General features: G+C 47.4%; 1 protein-coding gene across 1 annotated transcript; it reads left to right on the top strand.

The window, feature by feature from the left end:
• Positions 1-823: 823 nt before the first annotated feature.
• SCN3B (sodium voltage-gated channel beta subunit 3) lies at positions 824-24,152 on the top strand. Its single transcript, XM_060160640.1, has 7 exons — positions 824-1,144; positions 1,567-1,646; positions 8,211-8,374; positions 11,145-11,370; positions 15,939-16,077; positions 19,773-19,852; positions 20,218-24,152. The coding sequence occupies exons 2-6, from the start codon at positions 1,592-1,594 to the stop codon at positions 19,834-19,836; spliced, it is 648 nt and encodes a 215-aa protein (XP_060016623.1). The 5' UTR covers positions 824-1,144; positions 1,567-1,591; the 3' UTR covers positions 19,837-19,852; positions 20,218-24,152.
• Positions 24,153-25,005: the final 853 nt, after the last annotated feature.

Raw genomic sequence — 25,005 nt, 5'->3', positions numbered from 1 at the left:
CCTAATCTATTATGTCAATATGAGTTTATAACTAAATTTAAACGTTCAGGTTTCCCTTCCAGGGATGGGGAGGGGCAGTGAAACAGCTGCTAGGACTAGGGTGAGGCTAATAGTTGGAAGAAGCCAAACCACAGTTTATCTGCTTTTAAACTTAACCATAACAACAAAAAAGTGAGCAGAGCGAGAGGGACTTGCTCCACCCCCAACACCACTGTTGCACAGACGTTTGGATCACCTCCTCAGCCAGGGAGGAGGTGAACACGGGAACAGGTGCGCCTCCCTCTTACCCCACTTCTAAGCAGGGATTATTTTGCTGCGTTCAGGGTGCCCGGTACCAATTAATCAAGGCTAGACAAAGGATATACCAGGAGGGGATGGGGTCGGGGGAGAGAAGCCAGGAGCCATGTAGCATGTACATTAAAGATGACATCATTGAAAGAGATTTGGCCCTCCTCTTCCCGGAGCTGGAAGCTCGCATGTCTGTGCAGGAGCCAAAGCGGGGTTGCTTGGGCGGGGGCGTGGGGGCGGTGAATTGGTGAGAGGAGGCGTGCCGGTGCTGGGGAGAGGTGTGGAGATGCGAAAGGCAGACCTGGAGTCAGTCGCCGAGCAGAGAAATCGCGGGGGCTGAGGTCTTTGCGCCGCTCCGAGCTCCGCCCCTGCGCTCGGCAGCCGCGCTCGGCCCTGAGAGGGGCACGCCTGTTTGGGGGTGGGGAGTATTGCACTGGCGCGGGGGGGCGGGGGTAAGTGGTGGTGGTGGCGGTGGAGAGCCGCCTGCGCATGTCAAGGCTGACGGAGCACACACGGTCGGGGCGCCTGGAGAAGGGCGGCTGGTCACGCGCCACCCAGGGTCTGGGCCCCTGCACGATCTGCAGGCGAGCTCGGGGACGGGGCCCACCCACCCCACCTCTCGATCGCAGGCCGCACAGAAGCTTCCGCCTCCTTCCTGGCCCCCCTCCGGACCTCCCCGGGGAGGCTCGGCGGGTGTGGACTGGACTGAGGTGGAACGAGTTCTGTAGCTCAGACGGCAGCCCCGGCGGTTTCGGGTGTGAGGGCAGGCCCAGCTGGAGAAGGCGATCAGGGCGGACGAAGCCGGCGCTCCCGGGTCTGGGTGGATCCTGGTCGGAGCGTAACTCTCAGTAGGGAGGTGAGAGGTGGATCAACAGGGACCCCTCCGGCAGCTCAGCCGCCTAGAGCCTGCCTGCCGCTCACTTCGGAGCTGAGCTTTCCCCGAGGTGCAAACAGGGGAAACAGCTGAGCGACTGAAATTGGAAGTTCCGGGTGGGCGGGGAAGGCTCTGTCCGTGGTGCTGATCCGGATCCCAGCAACGGGCTCCGGGGAGGGCGCGCCACGCTGCCGATCCACTCCCTTGAATTGGGGCAGTCCGCCAGGGTGGCTTAGAGCTGAAACCCCCGCCCGGCTCAAGAAGCCCGCAGAGCCTCCCCAGTAAACGGCACTTGGCCCTTATTTCAGTCAGAAAGTCGCTCCCTTGGAGCAGTTCGTCCCAGAGGGTTTCCTCGAAAGTACTGAGAGGGAGCATTTGTTGACCCAGGGAATCTCTCTGTTTAGCCCCGGAAGCCACCCGCTGAAAAAGATGCCTGGCTTCAACAGATTGTTTCCCCTGGCTTCCCTCCTGCTCACTTTGTGGGGTAAGTACCAGCACCCTGCCATGCGAGATGCAGATGACAGTAATAATGCTAACAGTAATAACACTTATTGATGTCGTTGGTGAAAACGAGGAGCCCTGGATGACTTCCCCCTGTGCATGTCTGCCAGACACGGGATCCAGAGGGGTTCCATGAGAGCCGGGATTCTGAGATTGGAAAAAGGCCTCCCCACTCCCGTGCTGCTTTATTCCTGAACTTCCCTTGGTGGTTTTTCCACCCTTCCTCCTGTTTCCTGTTAATTTCAAAGTATTTTTTCCCTTTCCCGTAGCTGAAAGAGCATGCAGTCACATTCATTATTAAAAAATCTCGGTTACCGTTACATTTCATTTCTCAATGAGGTCTTTGAATTAATTTTTATATGTTAAAAAAATCTGGATGCGTGCATTTTGAGAATGAAACTAGTTGTTGATCCATCTGTTTAATTTCAATAAGTAAAACAGGCTTCAGCCATTTGCAGCGATATATTAGATAAATAGGCACCTGGGAATTGCATCTTTCTTCTTTTTCATGAACATGTGGGATTAAGGTGCTTTGGTGTTTGGGGGGCTGAGTTTTTTTGCCTTTAAAGATAAATAGGTTCTTGTTTGTCTGCTGTGAAGGAGTGAGGTGACCTTCTCCCTCCAAATAAGGGAATCCTATACTTGAAACAGTAAGGCTGAGCAGAGTGGTGTTAGAGATGGGCTTGCAGTGGGGTCTGCATGTGTGTAGTGGGAGTTAATGAGTCTACATGATAATGTCTGAATGTGTGATTGAGAGAATGCTTTACTGTGTTGATGTATGCCTCAGGGTCTGAATGTGTATGCTAGTGTATGTCAGAGCATGTTAGCATGGGCATCTGAATGTGTATGCTAGTGTATGTCAGAGCATGTTAGCATGGGCATCTGCACGGATTGATGAGGATGTAGTAGTGTGTGTGTGTGTGTGTGTGTGTGTGTGTGTGTGTGTGTGTGGTTGTTGTGTAGTTATGGGCATTTCAGTCTTGGCAACTTAGATCCTCAGGTCAAATATAGGTGCTCTCCAGTTGATAATTGCTTTACATGATCTTAGCTACATTCCTCCATGTTAAAAATCAATAACCGGTATAATTAGATGCGAGCATGCCCACCTGCCTTACTGAAACGGGGTATAGGATTATGCTCTGTGGTTGGCAGGGAACTCATTCTGCTGGTGCAGTGGCAGATATGCTGATGGGAACAGCCTCTTTACCTTAGTATCACTTTATTAAGCCTCCAGGACTAACTCTGGCTGCCAGCATTATCTGGATTTTGCATGTGACCAGAAGCAGAGCTAAGCTTCCTGTTGAGCAAAATGCCTGATGAGACAGGCTGGGAAGGACAAAGAGGGAGAGTAATGCCAGTCCCAAGGGCAGACTCACCGCCACCCATCCCCAGTAGGGTCGACCAGACCTGAAGATGAAGCAGACATAATAGGTCGCCAATGATCTCACCTGCCTTGAAGACTTAAGGCTGTGATTTCCTCAGGGGGAGGCTAAGACTAGGGGGCTTAGGAGAGGTTAGTTGGGCTGTATAAGAAAGAGCATGAGTAAAACAATGAGAGATGAAGTTGTAGGGAAGGTTGGGGAGAGATTCTAAAGAGCCTTTCTTCCCAAACCCTAATTTAAGTTTTAGCATATATGCCTGAATTCTAGTGGAGGGGGAGAGCACTCTATAGGCCAAGGACCTTTTGACTAGGACTTTCAAAGCCTGGATTGGAGTCTTAGCTCTGCCACTAGCTTGCTGTGTAATAACCTTAGAGTATTTTTGTTCCTCATATACGTATATTTGGAAATACATAAGTTTGGAAATTGGGGCGGATGATATCTAACGTCCCTTTTAGCTGCACAATTGAATGGTAGGGTAATGTAATGTTTGCATGTAATTCCAGCATTGGAAAGCACTTAACTTATATGTGTTCACCCTTCCCAATATGAATGGAATTTTTTCCATTCTTTTATTTTCTGCATGAATTGAACAAAATTCCCTTATTTCCTTCAATAAAGTATATAATAATAATAATAATAATAATAATAATAGAATCTACACTTGCCTTGTGCTTTACAATTTACAAAGCAATTTTCAATCTATTTCTTCTTTTGGTCCCCATAGCAATCCTATGGTGGTAGTCAGGGAAAGCAGTATTATTTCCAATTTAGAGATGAGAAAATGAGTGCAGTGGAGGGGAAAGGACTTGCTAGAGAACTCTTACCTCTTGATTTCAGTCTTCCAGGGCTTGTTCTAGCTCCTCTTATGGACATGTGTGCTGCTATACAGGATTGCCAGGTTGGCGTCTGTCCTCTCATCCCTCTTTGGAGCCACCCTTCCACTCCTCTCCCATGCCATTGCCTTTCCTAGGGCCTTACTCATTTTTACCTCCTAGTGTTTTCTCTGATTTTCCTCTCCCAGGTGTCGGTTGTGTTGGGGAGTGTTTTCCTCTCTTCCCCCAGTAACCCATTTTACATCCCATTCTTTCAAGGCTCTGCTAAGTGACTGGCTAATCTGATAGACCAAGTCATTTCAGGGTGTTAATATCTACAAATAACATCATTTATTACCCCCCTTTGGAAAGTATTTACATTCTAATCAAAGCCTTTATTTTCTTAGCATTGCAGAGCAAAGTTAAGAGGAGCAATATAGCAATAACCAAAGAAGAAAAAGATTTGGGGTTATTAGAGGAGTTGGTTACATACACATTACTATCCACCTGATAATAGATTGATGCTATTCCTTAGTTAAATATAATCATAATTAATATTTTCTTCCTTCTCTGGTTGCCTCATTATTACTATAGACATTGAAGAGGAGACCATGGGTCAAATGATTTGGCCAAGATTATTCCAGGAGTTTATTATTCACAGTCAGCAATGTGGGTTGAATGTCGACCATATGTACAATCTTTTCTTGGATATCTAGAGGATTTCTTGGAAAGAGAGGCACTAGTGTACTGGAGACTTACAGGGTGAAGAAATATACTTTACCTTTTGGTGGAAGGAGCAGCGAGTCATATCGCAAAGGAAGGCAAACAAGGATGAGAGGATTCTGTGGCCATTTTGCAATGTTCCATCCAGGACCTCATGAATTAAATTGACCTCATGAGCTGAGTTCTTTCTTAGGACTTCATACCGGACTTTGGCAAGGAGAAGGCGATCAGTGGGGCTTGCTGTCTGATGATACCTTGGATTACTCAGGGGCAACTCAGAACAAAGAGAGGCTGCCGTGCCCTACTCACCATCCTGACTGCGTGTATTCTGCCTTCCCTCCTTTAACTCTAAATGAACTAACCGTGTTTATATTTAAGACCAACTCATCTACTTGTTCACTAGAGGCTATCACCTCTCACCTATTCAAGGATGTTAGTCCAGCAAACTATACACTTTCAAGCCCCAGCAGCTCTACTGTTCCCTTCATCCAAGCAAAGTCATTGAACCACCTCTCAGTCTGATCACTGTACCAGCCTCTTAACTGTTCTCTTTGCTTCCACCCTTATCCTTCCTCACCTCTTCAGTTTATTCCCAACATAGCAGTCAGATCAGGTAATTTTGTATAAATCATGTCATTCTTCCACTCAGCAGCCTCCAATGCTCCCATGTCACTCAAAGCAAAAGCCAAAGATCTAACTGTGGGCTGGAAGAGCAGCCATGATCCGGCTCTGACTTATTTCTCCTGCCTCATCTCCTCCTACTCTCACTTTGTGCCCTGTACTTTATTGTGCTTTTTGCTTTTGCCAACACACTCCCACCCTAGGGCTCTCGAGTTGCTATCTCCTCTGCACACCTTCACACAGATATTCATACAGCTTGCTCCCTCCTTTCTTTCCTTCAACACCTGCTCGACGTCACCTTCTCAGTGAGTCTCTGATGATTCTATGCACACCCTAACTCCTCTATTCTGTTTTATTTTTTTCTTATAATTGCACTTATTGCAGTTTAATGTTGCTTATTTTCTCTCTCCTTCCACTGGAATGTGGGCTCCATGAGAGCAGGGATGGTTTCTGTTTTGTCCCCTGTTGTGTTCTCAGTGCCTAGAGCAGTGCCTGGCGCACAATAAGCACTCGATATATGTTGAATGAGTGAACAAATAAATGAAGGAAAATAACATTAACGAATGTACAAAGCACATTCGTAGAAATCATCCCATAGAATTTGCATGACACATCTATTAGATAAATATTATTTTCAGCATTTTGTTGATGCATAGACTGAGTCTCAGAGAGGTTAGACAGTCTACCAAACTGGGAATTCTCTGGCGGTCCAGTAGTTAGGACTCTGTGCTTTCACTGTAGGGACCTGGGTTCTATCTCTGTTTGGGGAACTAAGATCCTGCAAGCTGTGCAGTGTGGCCAAAAAAAGTCTATCAAACCCAAGCCTTCAGCTGCCCAATACTGTCTTTCTTCTGCCTCTATAAGCGTAACTGTACATTCCTTGGTACATTTTCGTATTCTTCTCTGAAGTCATCATCATCATTGAACTAACTCATCTTTACCACGTCTCATTAAATATGAATGTGCCCCGAGGCTCCCTGCTACATGGGGTTCTCAATGCACACTCTACACCTCTATCCGCTCCCAAACTTTTGCACAGACCATGCTTTATTTTTTTTAAACCAGGTCTATACTCAAGTTTTCAAACTCTTCATATTCTGAAAATGTTTCTGATCAGTTCTCTCTAGATATGGACCCTCCCCCGATTAAAGTGATGACCCATTATGCAGAAGCAGGAGAGCCTCTTGCAGGCTGCCTGATAAAACCACCCCCTGCTTGTTGAGAGTTTAAAGCCAATAAAATTTATTTTACCTTGACATGTTAAATTTTATCATAGTGCCTCTAGTTTTTAAACTCTATGTCTAAAAATTAAATTTGTTGCTTTCTGAGTCAAATATTTCATTTTTTGACTCATAGTGAGTCGGTCAGTCTCATTTTAAGTTCTAAATAAAGCTTTTCTCTGCTTTTAGAAAGAACTGTCTGCCAGTAGAGGAACAGACTGACCGTTCACTGTGGACTAGTTTTTAAATTACTATGTGTATTATTTCATTTTTTAGGGGTTCTGTTTTTATTATTAATGAGAAGGTAGCCTCAGAAGGGGTTAGAAGTTCTGATATAAGAATCGTTGGCGATTCATCTCACTTTTGAACCTTCTGTATAACAGGCAAACTCTCTTACCAAAGAGTCTTTCGAATTCGCTAACAGCTTCAGCACCAGAAAAAGAAATTTTTTTAAATTGAGTTAGCTTTACTTCCATGTGACTTTTGCAGTTGGAAAGAATCTATTTTCTCTTCCACAGGCCAACCTTCAAATATTTGAAGACAGGTGCGTCGGTGTTCAAGCTAAGCACTCCCGGTCCCCGCTTTGCTCTTACCAGACTTTGCCCCCAGACCCTTCTCCGTCTTGCTTTCCTCTGCACACGCACTCGTTGAGAACTTCCTTTCGTACGATGGGACACCCTGAATTGATCATAGTGGTCCAGATTTGCTCTGAACCGCACCGGGGAACTGCTCCTCCTTTGTCCTGCCATGTACATCTGATAACACAGCCCACGTTTGCACTTGCTTTCTTGGCAGGCACGTCCCACTTTTGATTCATTCTGAATTTTCAGTCTGCTGTACTTACCCTCTTTAATGGGCCATGAGCTTCTAGAGGGCAGGAACTATAAGTCCAGGCCTGCGGGTGGCCTCCAAGGTGCCCCCCAGTCTGACTCCCCCTTTTTTTGTTTTTTACTTTTTTAAATTTTGTTTTTATTTTATTTTACTTTTTTATTTTTTAAATTATTTTTTTTCCCTTCCTCATTTTTACCTGTGTGTCTCTCTCTCCTCCTTGGGTGAAGCATCATCGCCCCAGCCCCAGGGTCAGCTCACCGTTCTCTTCCTTGCTGCTCCGTCCTCCACCATGTATCAGAATTACCTACATTTGCCATAAAACACAGATATGATTACATCTCTCTAAGGCTTTAAAACATGTGACCCCTCCTATTGTGAAGGGCATACAGTGGTCTTCACAACATGGGTCCGATCTACCTTTCTGGCCTTAAGTCTCACCATCCTTCTCTTCCTCTCTTCCCAGCCCAGCCAGGAGTAACTGCCTCTCCTCTAGTATGTCACTCATCATGGTCTGGTTTTATGACAGGAGTATGTGTTCCCTGCTAGACTATAAATGTCTTTAGGGCGTGAAGCGTGTTTTATTCATCTTTGTATCTCAGCGTCAGGCCTGGCATAGAGTAGATTTCTGTGGGTGTTGGTGGAATGAAGGGGTGCATGGGTGGTTGATGGATGGATGCATGGGTGCCCTGTTTCCCACCTTGACTCTAAGTCCTTGAGGGCAGAGCTGAGGTACGAGCTGTACCGCATCCCTGCTGCTTCCGGGGAGGCTTGCAGTCAATGCTGGCTCATCCCTGCCCGTTGTGAGAGGGTGTACCTGGGGAGACACGTACACGTGCATGCTGTTTTCCAGTTTGTCTCATGATTCTGCCTTCTCTGTCTCTCCTCCCTCCCTCCTTGTTCTCCACTGCCTCTCCCCTAACACCTCCTGTCCCTTCCCTGGCGTCCGGGCTCTCCCCAGCTGGCGTCTGCTCCCCTGTGTGTGTGGAAGTACCCTCGGAGACGGAGGCGGTTCAGGGCAATCCCATGAAGCTGCGCTGCATCTCCTGCATGAAGAGGGAGGACGTTGAGGCCACCACGGTGGTGGAATGGTTCTACAGGCCCGAGGGCGGTAAAGATTTCCTTGTATGTCTGACTGCTGACTCTGCCCTTTGTTTCCGCTGGCCTCTGCCATTGTGTGCCTGGCTCCCGACAGCCTGGGGAATGACGATCTGACAAACACTGGCTCTTTCTCTCCAAAGCACTGACAGCTCCTCTGCAGATAACTGACAGCCTTAGTTTACCCAGCCTCTGGGAAAGGGAGGGCTCCAGGCCAGCTCCGGGCACTCCCGGTTACAGGCAGGGTAAGGAGGAGAAAGGCATGAATAGTATTTAGAGCCTACTGTGTGCCAATCACCCCACTAGGCACTGTGCAGGTGTTTTCATCGAATCTCTGCACCATCCTGCTGGATGGATTAAATTCACAGAAACATTGAAATAACTCCAAGGGTCATTAAATGAGATAGCATAGGTTACCTCATTTCAGTCTCACAATCTCAGTGAAACAAGAATGTCAGGCGTGACCAAGACTGATGTGCAACTGGTACACACACATCAGTGGGTAACATATTTAAATAGTCCTATAGTGGTTACTTGTGCCAAATCTCCCAAGTGGCTTCATCACCATCCTTCCCACTAGGAACCTCCAGACCTCCCACCATGTGGGAACTAAGGGATCAGCCCTGGCCAATGTCAGTTCTGACTGGTTGGTGCCAGTGCCAAAATGGTTGTTATATACTTTGAACACCAACTTGGGGGTGACCATTATTTACATTGTCACTGTCTTTGGAGCCAGGCTGCCTGGGATTGATTCTTTTTTTTTGCGGTACGCGGGCCTCTCCCTGCTGTGGCCTCCCCCGTTGCGGAGCACAGGCTCCGGACGCGCAGGCTCAGCGGCCATGGCTCACGGGCCCAGCCGCTCCACGGCATGTGGGATCTTCCCGGACCGGGGCACGAACCCACGTCCCCTGCATCGGCAGGCGGACCCCCAACCACTGCACCACCAGGGAAGCCCACGGGGATTGATTTTTTTTTTTTTTTTTTTTTTTGCTGTACGCGGGCCTCTCACTGCTGTGGCCTCTCCCCTTGTGGAGCACAGGCTCCAGACACACAGGCTCAGCGGCCATGGCTCATGGGCCCAGCCGCTCCGCGGCATGTGGGATCTTCCCGGACTGGGGCACGAACCCGTGTCCCCTGCATCAGCAGGCGGACTCCCAACCACTGCGCCACCAGGGAAGCCCGGGGATTGATTCTTGACTCCACAACTTATTTTAACTCTGTGTCCTTGGACAAACTGCTTAACCTCTCTCTCTGTGCCTCAGTTTCCTCATCTCTAAAATGGGGATATAAGCCATAGCTACCTCACAGAGCTGTTACGAGGACTCATGTGCTATAATTTTTAATGCGTTGAGAATAGTTCTGGAATACAAGAAGTACTGTATAAGTGTTTGATAGAGAATACACACACACACACAAATGGGGCAACTAAGGGTCAAAGAAATTAAGTTAGTGAGACAGCTTAGATTTGAACCAGGTCGTCTGACAGCAGATACAAAGCGCTTATTACTGCACTGCCTCATCTTCCTGGGGGCAAGTTTTTCCCCACGAAGACCTAATGGAGACACAACATTAGGATGAAATTGAGTTTTGCTTGCCCTTCTGTCTAGCTCTCCTAAAGCTGGACTCATTTCTCACTCTAGGCTGGATGTGCCATTCTGATGTGGCTTTGCAGCACTCAGGTGCCAGGCCTGGGACAGTAGGCTTCCTAGCACCTGGCTCAGGGCTGACCGCAACCGAGGCTAGTGCGTAGGTTACAGGAGCCTGGACGTCTTGACCAGATGCAAAGGTCCCCACGAGCCTCAGGTCTGTTCATATGCCAGCCACCTGCTCTGCTTCCAGGCCTGCCCAAAGTGAGGAGAAGGTGGCTCAGATGGAGGAAAAGAAACTTAAAAAATCGTGCTGGAAATACAGAACAACACTAATAGAAATTTTTGTGACAATGAACATGTTCCATATTCGTGCTGTCCAATTCAGTAGCCACCAGCCACAGGTGGCACTGAACACTTGAACTGTGGCTAGTGCAACTGAGAAGCTGAATGTTACATTTTATTTCATTCCTAGTAAGTTAAATTTTAATGTAAGTAGCCACACGTGGCAAGCAGAAACTAGATGGACTGCACAGCTGTAGAAGGAAACAAAAAAAAGGTATGTCAGAAGGTGGAAGTGTTTGAGAAGAGAAATGTAGAGACCACATTTCAGATCTAATTTCGCCCAGAGTGGAAGAGCTGATATGTGCACATTGGCTGGCAGCTCTCTGCTCATGTGGGCCACTTAAGTGGCCTGGGTCCCCTTCCTGCGGCCTGGCCCCGACTGCTCACATCCCCTCCAAGGGGACCAGCTCCGAGAGACACTTTTGGAGGCCAGAGCTCTCAGACGTCTTCATGACGCATGAAGCTGCCTCTCTGCCTTAGTCTCTCCCCGGCTGCCCCCATGACACACCTTTCTCTCTTATTCTCTCTGCCTCCTTCCAATCCTTCCTTTCTCTCAATTTCCCTCTCCTTATCTCCTGTACACTTCACTCACCTTCCTCTGTCCTCTTTCTTTCCAGCCCTTTTCCCTGCCCACCTCTTCCTGCCGTGTCCATGTGCCCTGATACCTGGGTGCCTTTGCCCGTCTTTCCCTGTCTTTGCTCTCTTCCCTGCCCTCCTCTGAGACGCCCATCCCACTCCCACATTTGGGAGCTCCTGGTAACACTGTCCCCGTCCCCACATCCGAGCACCATTCTGGTCCTTTTCTCCGCCCTGTCCCCACCTTTACCCTGTCTTCTCTCCTACACCCTCTGCTTCTCTACCTGCAGATCTATGAGTATCGGAACGGCCACCAGGAGGTGGAGAGCCCCTTCCAGGGACGCCTGCAGTGGAACGGGAGCAAAGACTTGCAGGACGTGTCCATCACTGTGCTCAATGTCACCCTGAACGACTCCGGCCTCTACACCTGCAACGTGTCCCGGGAGTTTGAGTTTGAGGCACATCGCCCCTTCGTGAAGACCACCCGGCTGATCCCCCTCCGTGTCACCGAGGAGGGTAAGGCTAGGGCACAGGCTCCCTTGGGTGCCCTGCTCTCGGGGGAGGGAGGACAGCGGGTTTCCACATAAATGAGCCCCTTGCAGAATGCAAAACCCCATGTATCTGGAGTGGTGATATCTAAAAATGTCACCACTGGCTTGTCCTCCTGGGGCGGCCAGCTTTCTGCAAGCTGCCCGAAAGCTTGCCTCTCTGTGTCTTTCCTCAAAGCAGAAAGGCTTGGAGATGATAGTGCAGTAATCTTGACCCTGTCCCTGGACTCTCACCTTTAGAGAAAGAGGAGAGCCTCCCTGAAGCCTAAAACTGCCAAGACAGTTACACCTACTCTGGCCTGCACTGAATCTCGGACTCAGTGGGCTCACAGAAATCTCCTGAGGTTCTCTAGAGGTCATCTACCCTCTTGTCTGTGACTCATACAAACCTCTGAACTAGCGGTGCTCAAACTTCAGCCAGCCTCAGATTCCCCTGCAGGACTTCTTTTTTTTTTTGCGTTACGCGGGCCTCTCACCGTTGTGGCCTCTCCCGTTGCGGAGCACAGGCTCCGGACGCGCAGGCTCAGCGGCCATGGCTCACGGGCCCAGCCGCTCCGCGGCATATGGGATCTTCCCGGACCGGGGCACGAACCCGCATCCCCTGCATCGGCAGGTGGACTCTCAACCACCGCGCCACCAGGGAAGCCCCCTGCAGGACTTCTTAAACCCAGGCTTTCTGATTCCGTAGATAGAGCATGACAAAAAAAGTTTCCAGGACGTGCTGTTGCTGCTGGGGACCGCACTTTGAGAACAACTGCTGTAAACCAAAGTCTGACAGCCTCTGTCTTCTGTCTCCCTCCACAGTAGTCATACAAGCAACCCCCTCCCCATCCGTGGCGTCTCTCGTTATATAACCTCACTTTCAGCTATGAGAAGGGGAAACGCGGTTTGCTCTCCAATCTTTAAATGTTCCCGATTTCCCACAGCTGGTTCCTTGTTAGGCTGGGAAGTTCTTTCATCAACCTAACTCAAAAAGTTTCTGTTGCGATCAAATCCAGAATCTTGAGGGTAAACTTAGAACTGGTCTTGTTCTGCTTTCCATGGACTCACTGTTCAGAGCACTGTGGCTTCTCACCCCTTGCAAATGTTCCTTCATGTGGCAGAGGAGCGATATATGCATCTCCCTTTGTGTTTTCTCACCCAGGCTAAATGATGACTCCATTTTACTTAGCCCTTCCTAGACGATCTATTTCCAGCACGTTCTCAGCATTATGGCTGCCCCAAGATGCAGGTCAGTGAACAGGCAAAAGGTGTGGGGCAGGAAAGAAAGGAGAGGTCAAATTAAAGCCAGGCTCTTCCTAGAAAAGGATGCCAGGATTCCCGACTTTCAGGCCACAGGTGTATTTATTTTTTTTATCGTGTTATGGTGATTAAATTCATGAAGCAAACGAGAGTGCATAGCAGAGCGAGCGATATCATGATTTAGACAAGACTAAAACGGAAGGTAGGTCAATCCAGATGGTGCACAGGGACGCTCAGGCCACTTGGCTCAGACCTGATGAGCCTCTCCCCCTCCTTGAGCCCGTTTCCTCTTGTGTGAATCGAGGGGGTTGGACTGGGAGCTCTCTAAGGTATTTTTTTGTTCAGAAGTTCCATTATCCTCTTCTGTTTACACACCTGTGCCCCCGGGGAAGTGAGCCTGGCGCCCTCTGCTGTTCACCCTCGGGACTGTCGGCTGGTGACAGCCAGGCCCTAGGAAGCTGCCTCTGTCTCCACCTTGTGCTCTCAAAGGCTTTTGCCTCCAGAGACCTTTGCGCAGCCAGTGGAAAGGGTGGCAAAGCGGAGCCAGTCTGCCTGCCTGCCGGGCACCAGAGCCAGACTTGGGTAAGAACAGAGGGAAAACAAGTTTGTCATCAGAGCCACAGAGCCCCTCGGGACGTTAGGGCTGGAAGGAAGCTTGGCTGTCTTTCAGTCCAGGGGTCTGAACAAAGAGCTGGCATCGGAATCACCCAGGGGGCTTTCCTTCAGTGCAGAAGGCCCCATACCACTGCTGCGGTGTGAGTGCAGCAGGTTGGGGTGCGGTCTGGCGAAAGTCAGTTGAAATGACTCCCCAGGTGGTGGGAGGGTGCAGCTCTGACGCCCTCATGTTGTGGCTGGGAGACAGAGCTCTGGAAGAGGAGGGCTTGCCCAGACATGAAGCACGTTAGCACCAGAAGCAGGACTGCGGTCCAGATCTTTGCCTCTATTACCTGTGTTTCCACTGCATCTTTTCCCTCCACCACCACCCACTCCCTGCCACTTTTTCTTTTTCTCTCTTCCCCGGACCCCGTGACCCCTTTGGCAGCCCTCTGCATCCCCACCCCCAGATATTCACTGCTCTCATACTGCTGCACGCTCCACCATGACACATTCCCCACGTCTGCTCCATCCCTGTGGTCCCAGAGAATCTCCCTGCTTCTCTTTGCTCAAGCTGGACTGATCCTGGCGTAGGCTCTCACCTCCTGGCTCTAAGACAGAAATCTGAGTTCTCTTCACCTGGAGGTAAATAAAGCTAGTGAGGACAGCTTCCTGTGGTACTACTTCTGGCTACTGCATTTAAAAAGAAATAGGGGGGCTTCCCTGGTGGCGCAGCGGTTGAGAGTCCGCCTGCCGATGCAGGGGCCAGTCCGGGAGGATCCCACATGCCGCGGAGCGGCTGGGCCCGTGAGCCATGGCCGCTGAGCCTGCACATCCGGAGCCTGTGCTCCGCAAAGGGAGAGGCCACAACAGTGAGAGGCCCGCATACCGCAAAAAAAAAAAAGAGAAAGAAATAGGGTGCTTGAAGTTGAGCACATCGCAAACCAGACCGTTGTCAGCCCGTGAAAAGACATTTGATGTGTCTGGCATCCTCCTGTGCCTCAAGCTGCATCTGTGACCTCCAGCTCCAGTTAGGAAGCCTGGGTGATCCTGGAGCCCTTGGACTGCTTCTCTGAGGTGAAGGTCATGGCTGTGCCTATATTGTGCTTTTAATGCGCAAGGCCTTGAGGATGACTTATGCCCTATGAATAACCATGAATCTAATTTGCTGCTGAGAGCTAGCAAAGGGAGAGGCGGCTGCAGCCTTCCTTGCCACTAGGAAGGAATATATGTCGGGACATTTGCCATGTATTATGTTTCAGTTATTTATTTATTTATTTTTGTCTGCACCACACGACTTGTGGGACCTTAGTTCCCCAACCTGGGATTTAACCTGGGCCCCATCTGTGGAAGTGCCGAGTCCTAACCACTGGGCCGCCAGGGGATTCCCTATCATGTTTTATTTGTCATTTTTGTTGGTTAGGAAACAAGGAAGGTCAATATTTATTTATATTCATTCATTCCACAAATACTTATTGAATACTTCAAGTATTCTAGGATTAGGCAACAGGCTGATAGTTCAGAAATAAATATGTTCTTAGTAAGCATACAGTCAGTAGAGAAGAGAGATAAATACAGCACAGTACAATCTGGGAAGTGTTATAATAGAGGGATGGAAAGTGCCTGGAGAAGAATGTGAATAATAACTGCACGAGAAGTTGAGGAAGGCTTCACAGAGGAGGTGACTTCAGTGGAGTCTAGAAAAATGGTTGGGAGATTGAAAAGCAGGAGGCGATGTTGGGACAGAGGTAGCACTGGGGTGCGAGATACAATCTAGGAAGAGGGAAGAGAAAGAAGAAACGTCCACAGATTCCAAAAGACCACAGCGTGTATGAGTAGAGAGGTTTTGCTGGCCAACCGAATGGAAATGAGGTGAGGAAGGCTGCACGGCGAGTGGCCTCCTGTGCCCTGTTAAGAGAGTCAGGTCTCTATGCTGAGGGTGGTGTGGGATACTGGAAGGTTTTCAGTAGGTATATGGCAGGATCAGATCTGTGCTCCGGAAGTAGAACTCTGAGGACAGCCTGGTTCATATGTGGAATTCTCCAACCCTCATTTCTGTTTGGGTTTGGAATGACTTGGAGGGAAGATGAGCTGGGAACGTCCTTGCTTCTCATCCAGACATGCTCAGGTCACTGGGTGGGCTGACGGCACTGTCCACGTGGCCCTGTCCGTGTTTTCCGACGCCCTCTTCCCGGGGGTACCACACTCCGCCACCCTAAGCTCAGAGGACAGAGTCGGCTCAACTGAGACATGTGCGTCACACCTGTGCAGACTTTTACATGTCCCAAGGTATCCTTAATACATCAGGTAATGTGTGGTATGAATTATTACCCTCACTTTACAAATTAAGAAGCTGAGTCTCAAATCAGGGAAACGACTGTTCACACACCGGGAAGTAGGAAACCTGAGACCCGGCTGCACGTATCTCAGCTCCAGGATTCCTTCCAGCTCTATAACTTCTTCCTCCATCCATCATTCTCCCTCATGCCTCCCTCCAGAGCATCTGAAGAAAGTCAGTGAGCAAGCTGACAGGCAGGAGAATTAGGGGATGTTAAATCTCATTGGTACCCTCTTGCGTTCCTTTAGACCCAGTGCTTATTTAAGACATACCTAGAAATAGGCCTTGTGTATCTCAGACCTCAGGGACAGCTCTGGGTTTGTGGGACATGCATATTGTGAGCCTCACTCTCCCCCTTGCAGCTGGAGAAGACTTCACCTCTGTGGTCTCAGAAATCATGATGTACATCCTCCTGGTCTTCCTCACTCTGTGGCTGCTCATCGAGATGATATATTGCTACAGGAAGGTCTCAAAGGCCGAAGAGGCAGCCCAAGAAAATGCGTAAGTCCAAAGATGCCAAAATAATGATAGCTCGCCCCTTCCGAGCGCCTGCTCTCATGGGTGAGGTGGTGAGCAATTTACACAGTCCTCCACTTTCCTCACAACGTTTGAGGTAGGCAGCATGAATATACCCATTTTACAGATGCGAAAGCTGAGCCTGGGAAAGTTTGCCCAAGACCATTATAAGAGGCAAAGCCAAGTTTGACTTCGTGCCTGCTAACTCGTGCCCTGCACTCTTAACCACTATGTAAAGCCCATCCGCTGCCACCACAATCCCATGACATTAGCATTATTATGACCATTTTATAGACGCTGAAGCAGTTCAAAGAGCTTAAGTGGCTTGCTGGGGCCACACAGATAATGAGAGGAGAGGCTGGGATTTGAACCGAAGCCTGTCTGGTGTCCTTGCTGTTCCCGACACATTCAGCTGTTTGCTGTAAACCACAGAGCTCATCAGGCCACCTGGGCTCTGCCGTCTATTAGCTAAGGAGCTCCAAACGTGTTCTTCCCCCTGGAGCTTGGCCGTGATTGAAAACCCAGAGACGGGCTCTTCTGCTCCAACGTCCGGACTGTACCTTGGCCATTTTCGCCAAGGCCCTAGTCACTCGAGCACAGGTAACAGATGACGGGGTCTGAGAGTCTAAGGGGCCATGTTGGCTTGTTATTTGGGGAGAGGAAAGGTAGAAAATAACCCTCACAGATTTACACAGTGGAGGTGATAAGCTAAAAACCCTAGGCTATTATCACCTAGAAATGCTTGATAAAGTATCATTTTTCATGATATCTATGATCTCAGGAAAGTAAAAAATTATAACTGACCAGATAGAAGGAAAGAAAGGATATGCTGGGGGGGTTGTCATTCCTGGTGACCTGGGTGATCAGATTTCAGTGCTTGAGCATAGGAAGTGCCCACACTTGGACAGGAAGTACCCACACTTGGACAGGAAGTGCCCACACTTGGACAGGAAGTGCCCACACTTCGACAGGAAGTACCCACAGCTGGCCTTGCACAAGAAACAGAGTTGGAACTGAGGTCACCAGCAGAACCAGGATCCTCAGAGGGCTACAGCTCGTGCAAAAGATAGATCAGTAAATAATCATCAGTCCACCAGCCCAGAGAAAAGCCAAGGAAACCTATCTACCTGGCCTGACTCCAAGTAGAAACATAAAAGATTCTTGAGAACCGGTAACCACAAGCCTGCTCTCACAATGTTTGGGATTTAAATTTATGCTGCCCACGTGATCCAGGAACCTCTAAGCTGAGAAAGTCAATAAAAAAAAAAATTAGTCCCCAGACAGTGATAACCATGTAGACGCAAATGAAAAACTATTTTCTGAAGGGACCCGCTTTTAGCTGAGGCTTAACAGTGCTCCCCAGATAAAGCATTGCTGAATCTGATTCCACAGTCTCATCCAAAACTAAAAGACACAGCAGGAAATAATCCAGCATGAGCAAGAGAAGTAACAGATGGCAGGATTAAACCCCGGGAGCTTCAGACACAAGAAGGACCTGGTAGAATATAGAAAAGAAATTTGCTTAAAAGAGTTAAAACAAGAGTAGGAACCAAAACACAAGAATACAATAAGTTATTAAGAAAAAAGAACAGGCAGATTTGAACAGGAGTAAAGAAAAACCTGGAAATGAAAAATACAGTCAATAACATTCAAAACTCAATGGATTGGTTCACCAGAGATTGGATACTGGTGACCAGAAGATAAACATAAGGAAGTTTCACAGAATGAAGCACAGAGATACAAAAAGGTGGAATATCACAAAGAAATAGGAAGACAAAAATTGAGAAGATCGATTAGCATAAAAGAGAGAAAATGGAGGAGAGACAATATTCAGAGATACAGTGGCTAAGGAAAGGTAGGACTCTTCAGATTCGGGTAGCACAATGTGTCCTGAGCAAGATAAATACATATAAGTCTAAACCTAAACACCAACCATCTTTAAACTGATTAATGGCAGCAACTAGTATAACCTACAGCAAATATCATCTATGTGGCAACTTTAGAAGAACTGCGTGTAATATTAGAACTATGTCAAGGATACCTGCTTCTATTCTATACTGGAGATCCTAGGTGGTGCACTAAGTAAATACAAAAAAAAAAAAAAAGAGTATGAATTGTAAAGAAAGAAACTAAATTATCATTCACAGCCAATATGATTACCTATATAGAAAATCCAAAGGAATCTATAGACAAACTATTAGAACTAGTAAGAACGTTTCATAAGATTGTTGATACAAATCAAAATATTTATAAATATAAATATAAAAGCACCTATATTCCAGCCACAAAAATTTAGAGAAACATCTCAATATTTAAAACATTTTTAAAAATTCAATTACAATAGCAACAAATACTCTCTAGTACCTGGGAATAAATCTGATAAAAACGTGTAAGATATTTAAGGAGAAAATGACAAAATTTTACTGAAAGATTTGAGTTAAATAACTGAAGACTAAAACCTCACTGTTACAAACATAGCAATTCTCTTCCAAATTAATCTGCAAATTCAGTAAAATTCCCATCAAAATACCCAATGGATTGTTCAAGGAACTTGATAAGCGGATCTTAAAAGTCATACAGAAGCCCAGAGGCTAAAACTAGTCTAAGCCAGAGGATGGTCAGATAGTAAATATTTTAGGCTTTTCAGGCTACAGAGGGTCTCTGTCCCCTATTGTTCTTTCATTTTGTTTGTGTGCAACCCTTTAAACAAGTAACAGCCTTTATTAGCTCATGGCCCATAGTTTGCCTATTTCAAAGAACAATAAGTTTGGGGGAGGTGGCTGGTAGGAGTTTTCCTGTCAGATATAAAGATTTCTTATACAGCTATTAGAGTAAAGATTTTATGATACTGGACTTCCCTGGTGGTGCAGTGGTTAAGAATCCGCCTGCCAATGCAGGGGACATGGGTTCGAGCCCTGGTCCTGGAAGATCCCACCTGCCGCGGAGCAACTGAGCCCGTGTGCCACAACTACTGAGCCTGCGCTCTAGAGCCCACGAACCACAACTACTGAGACCACATGCCTCAACTACTGAAGCCTGTGCACCTAGATCCCATGCTCCACCAACAAGAGAAGCCACCACAATGAGAAGCCCGTGCACTGCAACGAAGAGTAGCCCCCGCTCGCTGCAACTAGAGAAAGCCCACGCGCAGCAACGAAGACCGACACAGCCAAAAATAAAATAAATAAATTATAAGAGGAAAAAGAAAGATATTTTCAAGACATGGAATCATCAAAGAAAAAGACAAATGTCTCAGAAGGAAAACTGGTAAAGCAAATGAAGTCATATTGCAGAAGTACAAACCCAAATTGCTTATAAACTTATGAAAAGATGCTCAACTTCACCAGTAATCAGGGAAAGGAAAATTAAAAGATCTATAAAATGTAATTTCCCATCCATCAGTTTGGCTGATTTAATCTAACAGTACTAAGTCCTGAGAACAATGTGGATAAATGAGAAGACTCATACGTTGCTGGTGGAAGGAAAAAACAAAAGTATTTATTATTCTAGTCTGCTGAAAGGGCCATTCTCATTTTCTCTTGGGTAACATGGTGAGAAAGAAGAGCAGAGGTGTTCTAGAGACATCCTTGTTCCTGGGGCCCTTGCTCCTTCCCTTTTCCTGTGTTGGCACCTCTGGGTACAAATGCACTGATTTTCTTCCCCCGTCTCTCCTCCAACAGGTCTGACTACCTGGCGATCCCATCGGAGAACAAAGAGAACTCTGCGGTACCAGTGGAGGAATAGGAGGGGGCAACCGGAGGTGATGTACAGGGAAGGGAGGGGCAGGTAGATAAGGAGGCAGGTTGTACAAGTGACCTTGACACCCACAAACCAAAATGACTTTAGATTTGGTCCCTTAGATTTCTACCCTACCCAGAATCCCCACCCTCAGGGTACTTCTTTAAGTTGATGCCCAAGTAGTCAGAGCTCTGTGCGAGGTTCAAGTCCTTCAGAAGGTGAGTTGCTTTGGCCTGAGTGTTGGGGCAACTTGAACTCCTTACCCACAGTGACAAAAAATAATTCCCCATTCTCCCTCCTATGTAAGGATCGTGGATGAGGTCAGAGAGCCTTTGGCTGGGCTGGACTGGGCTGGCAATTCTCAGTGAGCTGTTTTATCACTGGTAGGTGGCCTGAACACTGAAGCGCTGGCTACCCCATGTTCAGTGATGTCAACAGCGTCAGGAGGGTGCCCCAGGGGCCACATCACTTCCCTTCACACGTCCATCCTTCAGTTCATTCATCATACATCCACTCACCTCTGAACTGTCACCTCTGACTTGCTAACTCCATCAGACCTCCACACACAAGACTTTGCGAGAACCAAGGAGCCAACATTTCTACACGACTCAAACCTCAGCCTGCCCTTGCTGTCAAGCAAGCAGCTCCCATGCCAACTGGACCCCCCCACCCTGTGCTCCACCCGGCTTTGAACACGTGCTGGAGCCGCTGATTCTCCATTGCCGCAAGTGAATGGAGGGCTTAACGGAAGGAAGCTGGAGTGATTAGTCTGGGTTAAAGCAAAAGAGTGTCATGAAGTGGGATTCCTTGAAGTCAGTTTTTCTAAGTTCCTGGTCCGCTTGGCTGGAGCATCAGAGCAAAGCATGCGCTTCTAGGCCCTCCAGTGATAGAAAGGTCATTAAGCATGGACTAAAATGTTCTCTGGACTATGGTGCTCCAGGGCTAGATCCCAAGAGGTCTCAAAGGCCTGGGTTAGTGTCAGTACTTCAAGAAGCCGAGAGCAGGGGACTTGGGAAGTCATACAACATGTTCATGATCTTCCTGGGGCAACGTGTGTGCCTTGCCAGGTGAACGCACCGCCGGAGATGGCGGGGTGGCATTGTTTTCCTGTGGGCACTGGGACTGCGATTCCTAAGTTCTTCCTCTCAAAATTTCTGTGGGTCAGTATTATTACTCATACGGGAGGCAACGGAGACTCAAGACAGGACTCCACTGATACGAGACTTCAAAGGATAAACTGGGGCAGATAGAAGCCTAAGGCGCGGTCCAGTTTACACTTCCCGAGATGGGATAATTTTGTCCTTGAAAAGACTTTGAAATTGAGTTTGGCACAGAACTCGGTGGATTGCCTGGATGAGGTTAGCTCTGATTCAGGCCATTAGAAATTGGCCAAAAAGGCAGAGAGAAGGATGGGAGGTAGATTTGAAGAATTTCTTTAGTGAAAAGGTTTGTGAATCTGAGATGTCTTCCAGAAGGGGAACGCATCCGGGAATGGCATTTAACTAAGACACGTTTTTAGCCTGAGATAGATGATGGCAAATGAGTGATGTGATAGAGGAGGGACAGGCTAGGTGGCTTCCAAATATTTCACCTGTGAATTCATAATGTCCAAGGTTTTTTTTGTTTTTTGTTTTCCCCTAGATGTTAGGAGAGCAGATGAACACTGGAAACATTTTAGTCGATATCTCATGTTTCACTTTGAGTAACTGGTATAAGTGTGATGTCCTTCTGCACCCTGTGATGAGAGGGGGAAGGATGCTTGATGGGATGTGAGAAGATGAAAGTGACTGGGATTCGATGAACAAGATGTCCCTCAGATCCAGGGGCATCTATGGGGAAAGATCCCACTCTCTTGGCTTTGGGCCTCGCCTGACAAACTCAGTTCATCTCTGCCATCCCTGGGACAGCACTTGAATTAGTCCTTGTTTACATATTTGAGAGTCTGATTTTATCGAAGAAAATACTTTCAATAAATTCAAGGCCTTTCTCTTTGGTAATCTCCCACACAATCTCTCTGAAATAGGAGACAGAATATAGATTTTCCTTACTTTCCTGTGAGGAAAACAGGCCTGGATTACTGTGAGGTTTTCCCAGTCACGTGGATGGCGGATGACAAGCCTGCCGCAGAAACTCCTTTCTACCCCTCCACTTCCCTCTTGCTTCAGTAGACCACGCATCTAACTTGTGATCTAGAATGCACGTTTTCTTTTCCTTTTTAAAAGCCCAACTCAGATATCTCCTGGGTGATTTTTAATGAAGCTGAATGGTACCTCTCTTTTTTTCTTATCCTTTACAAGTAATCTTCTCTAGTCTTTTCCTCCTCCTAACTTCTCAACTCTTCTCATCTTTAATGCTTTCTTTATTAAGCTATATGATTTACCAAGCATTTTAATTATCTTATTTCTTCTCCACAACTAGCTCTGTGAGGTGGATATTGCTAATACGTTAACAAATGAAGAAACACGCTGTCTGAGGCTAAGAAGCTTTACCAAATCATAAGTTCATATAGTGGGTAAACAGAGAGCTGGAATTCAGGTCTTCTGAGCCCTAGCCCAGCTCTCTTTCCACTGAGACCATAGCTGCTTCCTTTCCTCTCATTTTTCTTTTCTTTATTTACTTCCATCTAATCTTTGCCTCTCTTGCTTGTCCTGAGATGTTAAACATCTTCGCTCACCCCTAACCCCACTCCACTGCTCCTCTACCACTCTGCTTCTTGGTCCATGCTAAAACTGTGCTTTCAGAGTCTTAATCTCATGTTCGTTTCCCCTTTCTCGTTGGTTTGTACCTCATTATTTCTCCTGAATTGCAATTAAACTCCTTCCTGGGAGACTTGATCATGACTATAAATCCACAAGGTACTGTGATCACCAGCCTACTTCAAATCCTCACTCCCTCCCTGTTCCCCCGCATATTCCTACAAAGGACCCAGATAAACGTGCACTGCTCTGGAAGCTCTATCTGGTATGCTGTTCTATTAAAGGGCTTAGAAATGTTCTCAAGGGCTATCATCACTCTAGGAACCCCACCTGTTGTCTTGGTGCTGGATATTCCCCCTGACTGATGCTTAATAATACAATTCCCTCAAGGCCAGCTCGGCTGGGTCTGGTTTTCCCTCCCTTGGGCTTAACAGCCATGACCTTCATTGCTCAACTCTGCTGGCCCTGTGAGCACCTCGCCCAACGGACCTTTGCCGTCAGCTCAGCCTTGCATCGCAGCCCCAACTCTCGTGTGGAAATACCTTGACGGTCAGCACCTGTCCCAACACCAGCCTTTATTTTCAGTCCATCTAGATAAAAGCACTGTCCTTTAGAGTCACCACCCCCAAACACCCACACGCCCGGATTTCTGACTCTCTTGAGTTTCTGGTTTCTCCTTAGATGCCAAACTGGAAATGTTAGTAGGAAAGGAATTTTTCAGAGCAGGAATATGCTGAAAATATGTATAGAGCTATGAATGGTTAAGAGAAGAGACAGTAGCTCCTTTTTTCCCCCCAGAACTACGGGATCAAAAAGGAAAACATACCCATCTCAGAATCTGTGAACCCACCTGACATAAATCAGAGAGAAAAGGCCGTGTAACTGCATCTTGGCAGGAAGCAGCAGCAAGGAGCTAGACCCATTTCAGAATATATCTTGGCTCTCCTTCCCAAGCGGAAATGGAAAACTAAAACAAAAAACACCTTCCTCTCCCATCCCTTTGTAAATGAAAAGCCCCCAACCCAGTGAGTCCTCCCAGTCACGGCAAATGTATCTGTGTAGTACTTGGTGTCATTACTCCGATCACCCATTCATTCTGCATTTCGGCACCCTCTCTGCGTCGGGCACCAGTCTAGACTGAGTGTGCCCTGCGCCCTTAGGTTTTAAAAATATCATCATCCAAGCCTTTCCTAGTCTCTAAAACTCTACCATGGCAGACGACCCATGTTTGGCCCCCCTCCCCTTACTTGAGGCTGTAGTAGGACCCAGTAGATGCACATTTGAAGCGAGTCTGAGCTGTAGCTCAGACTCAACCCCTATCGTAGGCCAGCGAAGCCTCAAAGCTGGTATTCCTCTCTTTTGGGCAGAGTGACAGGGAGGGAGGCACTGAAGGACGAGCGCTTCTAGGTTTGTGAGGCACCAAACACAATCAGCAAATTCGTACAGCCATGGAACTCGTCACCATGTTGTCACCTTCGTGTGGCTTTTTCTTGATTTTCCACAGCCAATCTTTTTCTGAACTTTAGAAATGTTGTTCCTGACCACTCAAGCTCTCAACAACCTAATGCCTGTATGTGGTGTTTTTCAGTAAACTCCCTGTTCATGTCAATAAAGCGTCTCTAAACACTGCTTGCTCTGGTTTTGCTCCACGGTGTGTGTCTGCTACACATACTATGGCTTCTACCTACCTCCCCAGCCCACATCAATTCCTGAACTCACAATCACTGGATATATGCCCAGAGAATGAAAAATACATTTAATAGTCTAGAATTAAACATACTGTCTCCCTTCTTTCCTTCCCTACCCAAATACAAAGGAATCCAAGAGCCAGAGTGTTCTCACCTGAATGACATCAAACAAGTTGGTGAGGGGCTCCCAGCAAGGAAGACCTAGTGAAGGGAGGGACCCCACTCCCTTACCAGGTTGGCTAACATTAAGGGAATAAAACAACGCTGTCCCCCAGTGTGTGTCTTCCCAGAAGTGCCAAGGCCCCAAAAGGGAAAAGTTACACAAGAAATTGTCACTGGGATTCAGTCTACCATACACTCCTAGAATAACAATACTACTGATTGATAATGATTAATAATGATATAAAATCATTAATAATATTAATAATGATATAAAATCATTAACAATGATTAATAATGATATAAAATTATCTTCATATAGTACTAGCCACTATACTAAGAAACACAGACACACACACATATATTTTATGTTATCTCTAAAATAAACTGAGGCTGGCAGTAACGGTCGGGGCCCAAGGACACAGCTGGTAAATAGTGATGCTGCGATCTGCACTCAGATCTGATTCCCAAACCTCTCATCCGTTCCACTTCATCAGGCTGCCGCCCTCCCCTGGGAAGGAGGTCCTGGATGGCTGGCTGTGCACGTGTGTCTGCGTGTGTGCCTGTGAACACATGCCTTCAGGGCTTGCTGTGATCACACCTGGGAAGCCCAAAAACATCTGGGGCCACGA

This window comes from Lagenorhynchus albirostris, chromosome 9 (genome assembly GCF_949774975.1).
Source record: "Lagenorhynchus albirostris chromosome 9, mLagAlb1.1, whole genome shotgun sequence".
Classification (NCBI taxonomy): Eukaryota; Metazoa; Chordata; class Mammalia; order Artiodactyla; family Delphinidae; genus Lagenorhynchus; species Lagenorhynchus albirostris.
This window is presented reverse-complemented; position numbering and strand designations above follow the sequence as displayed.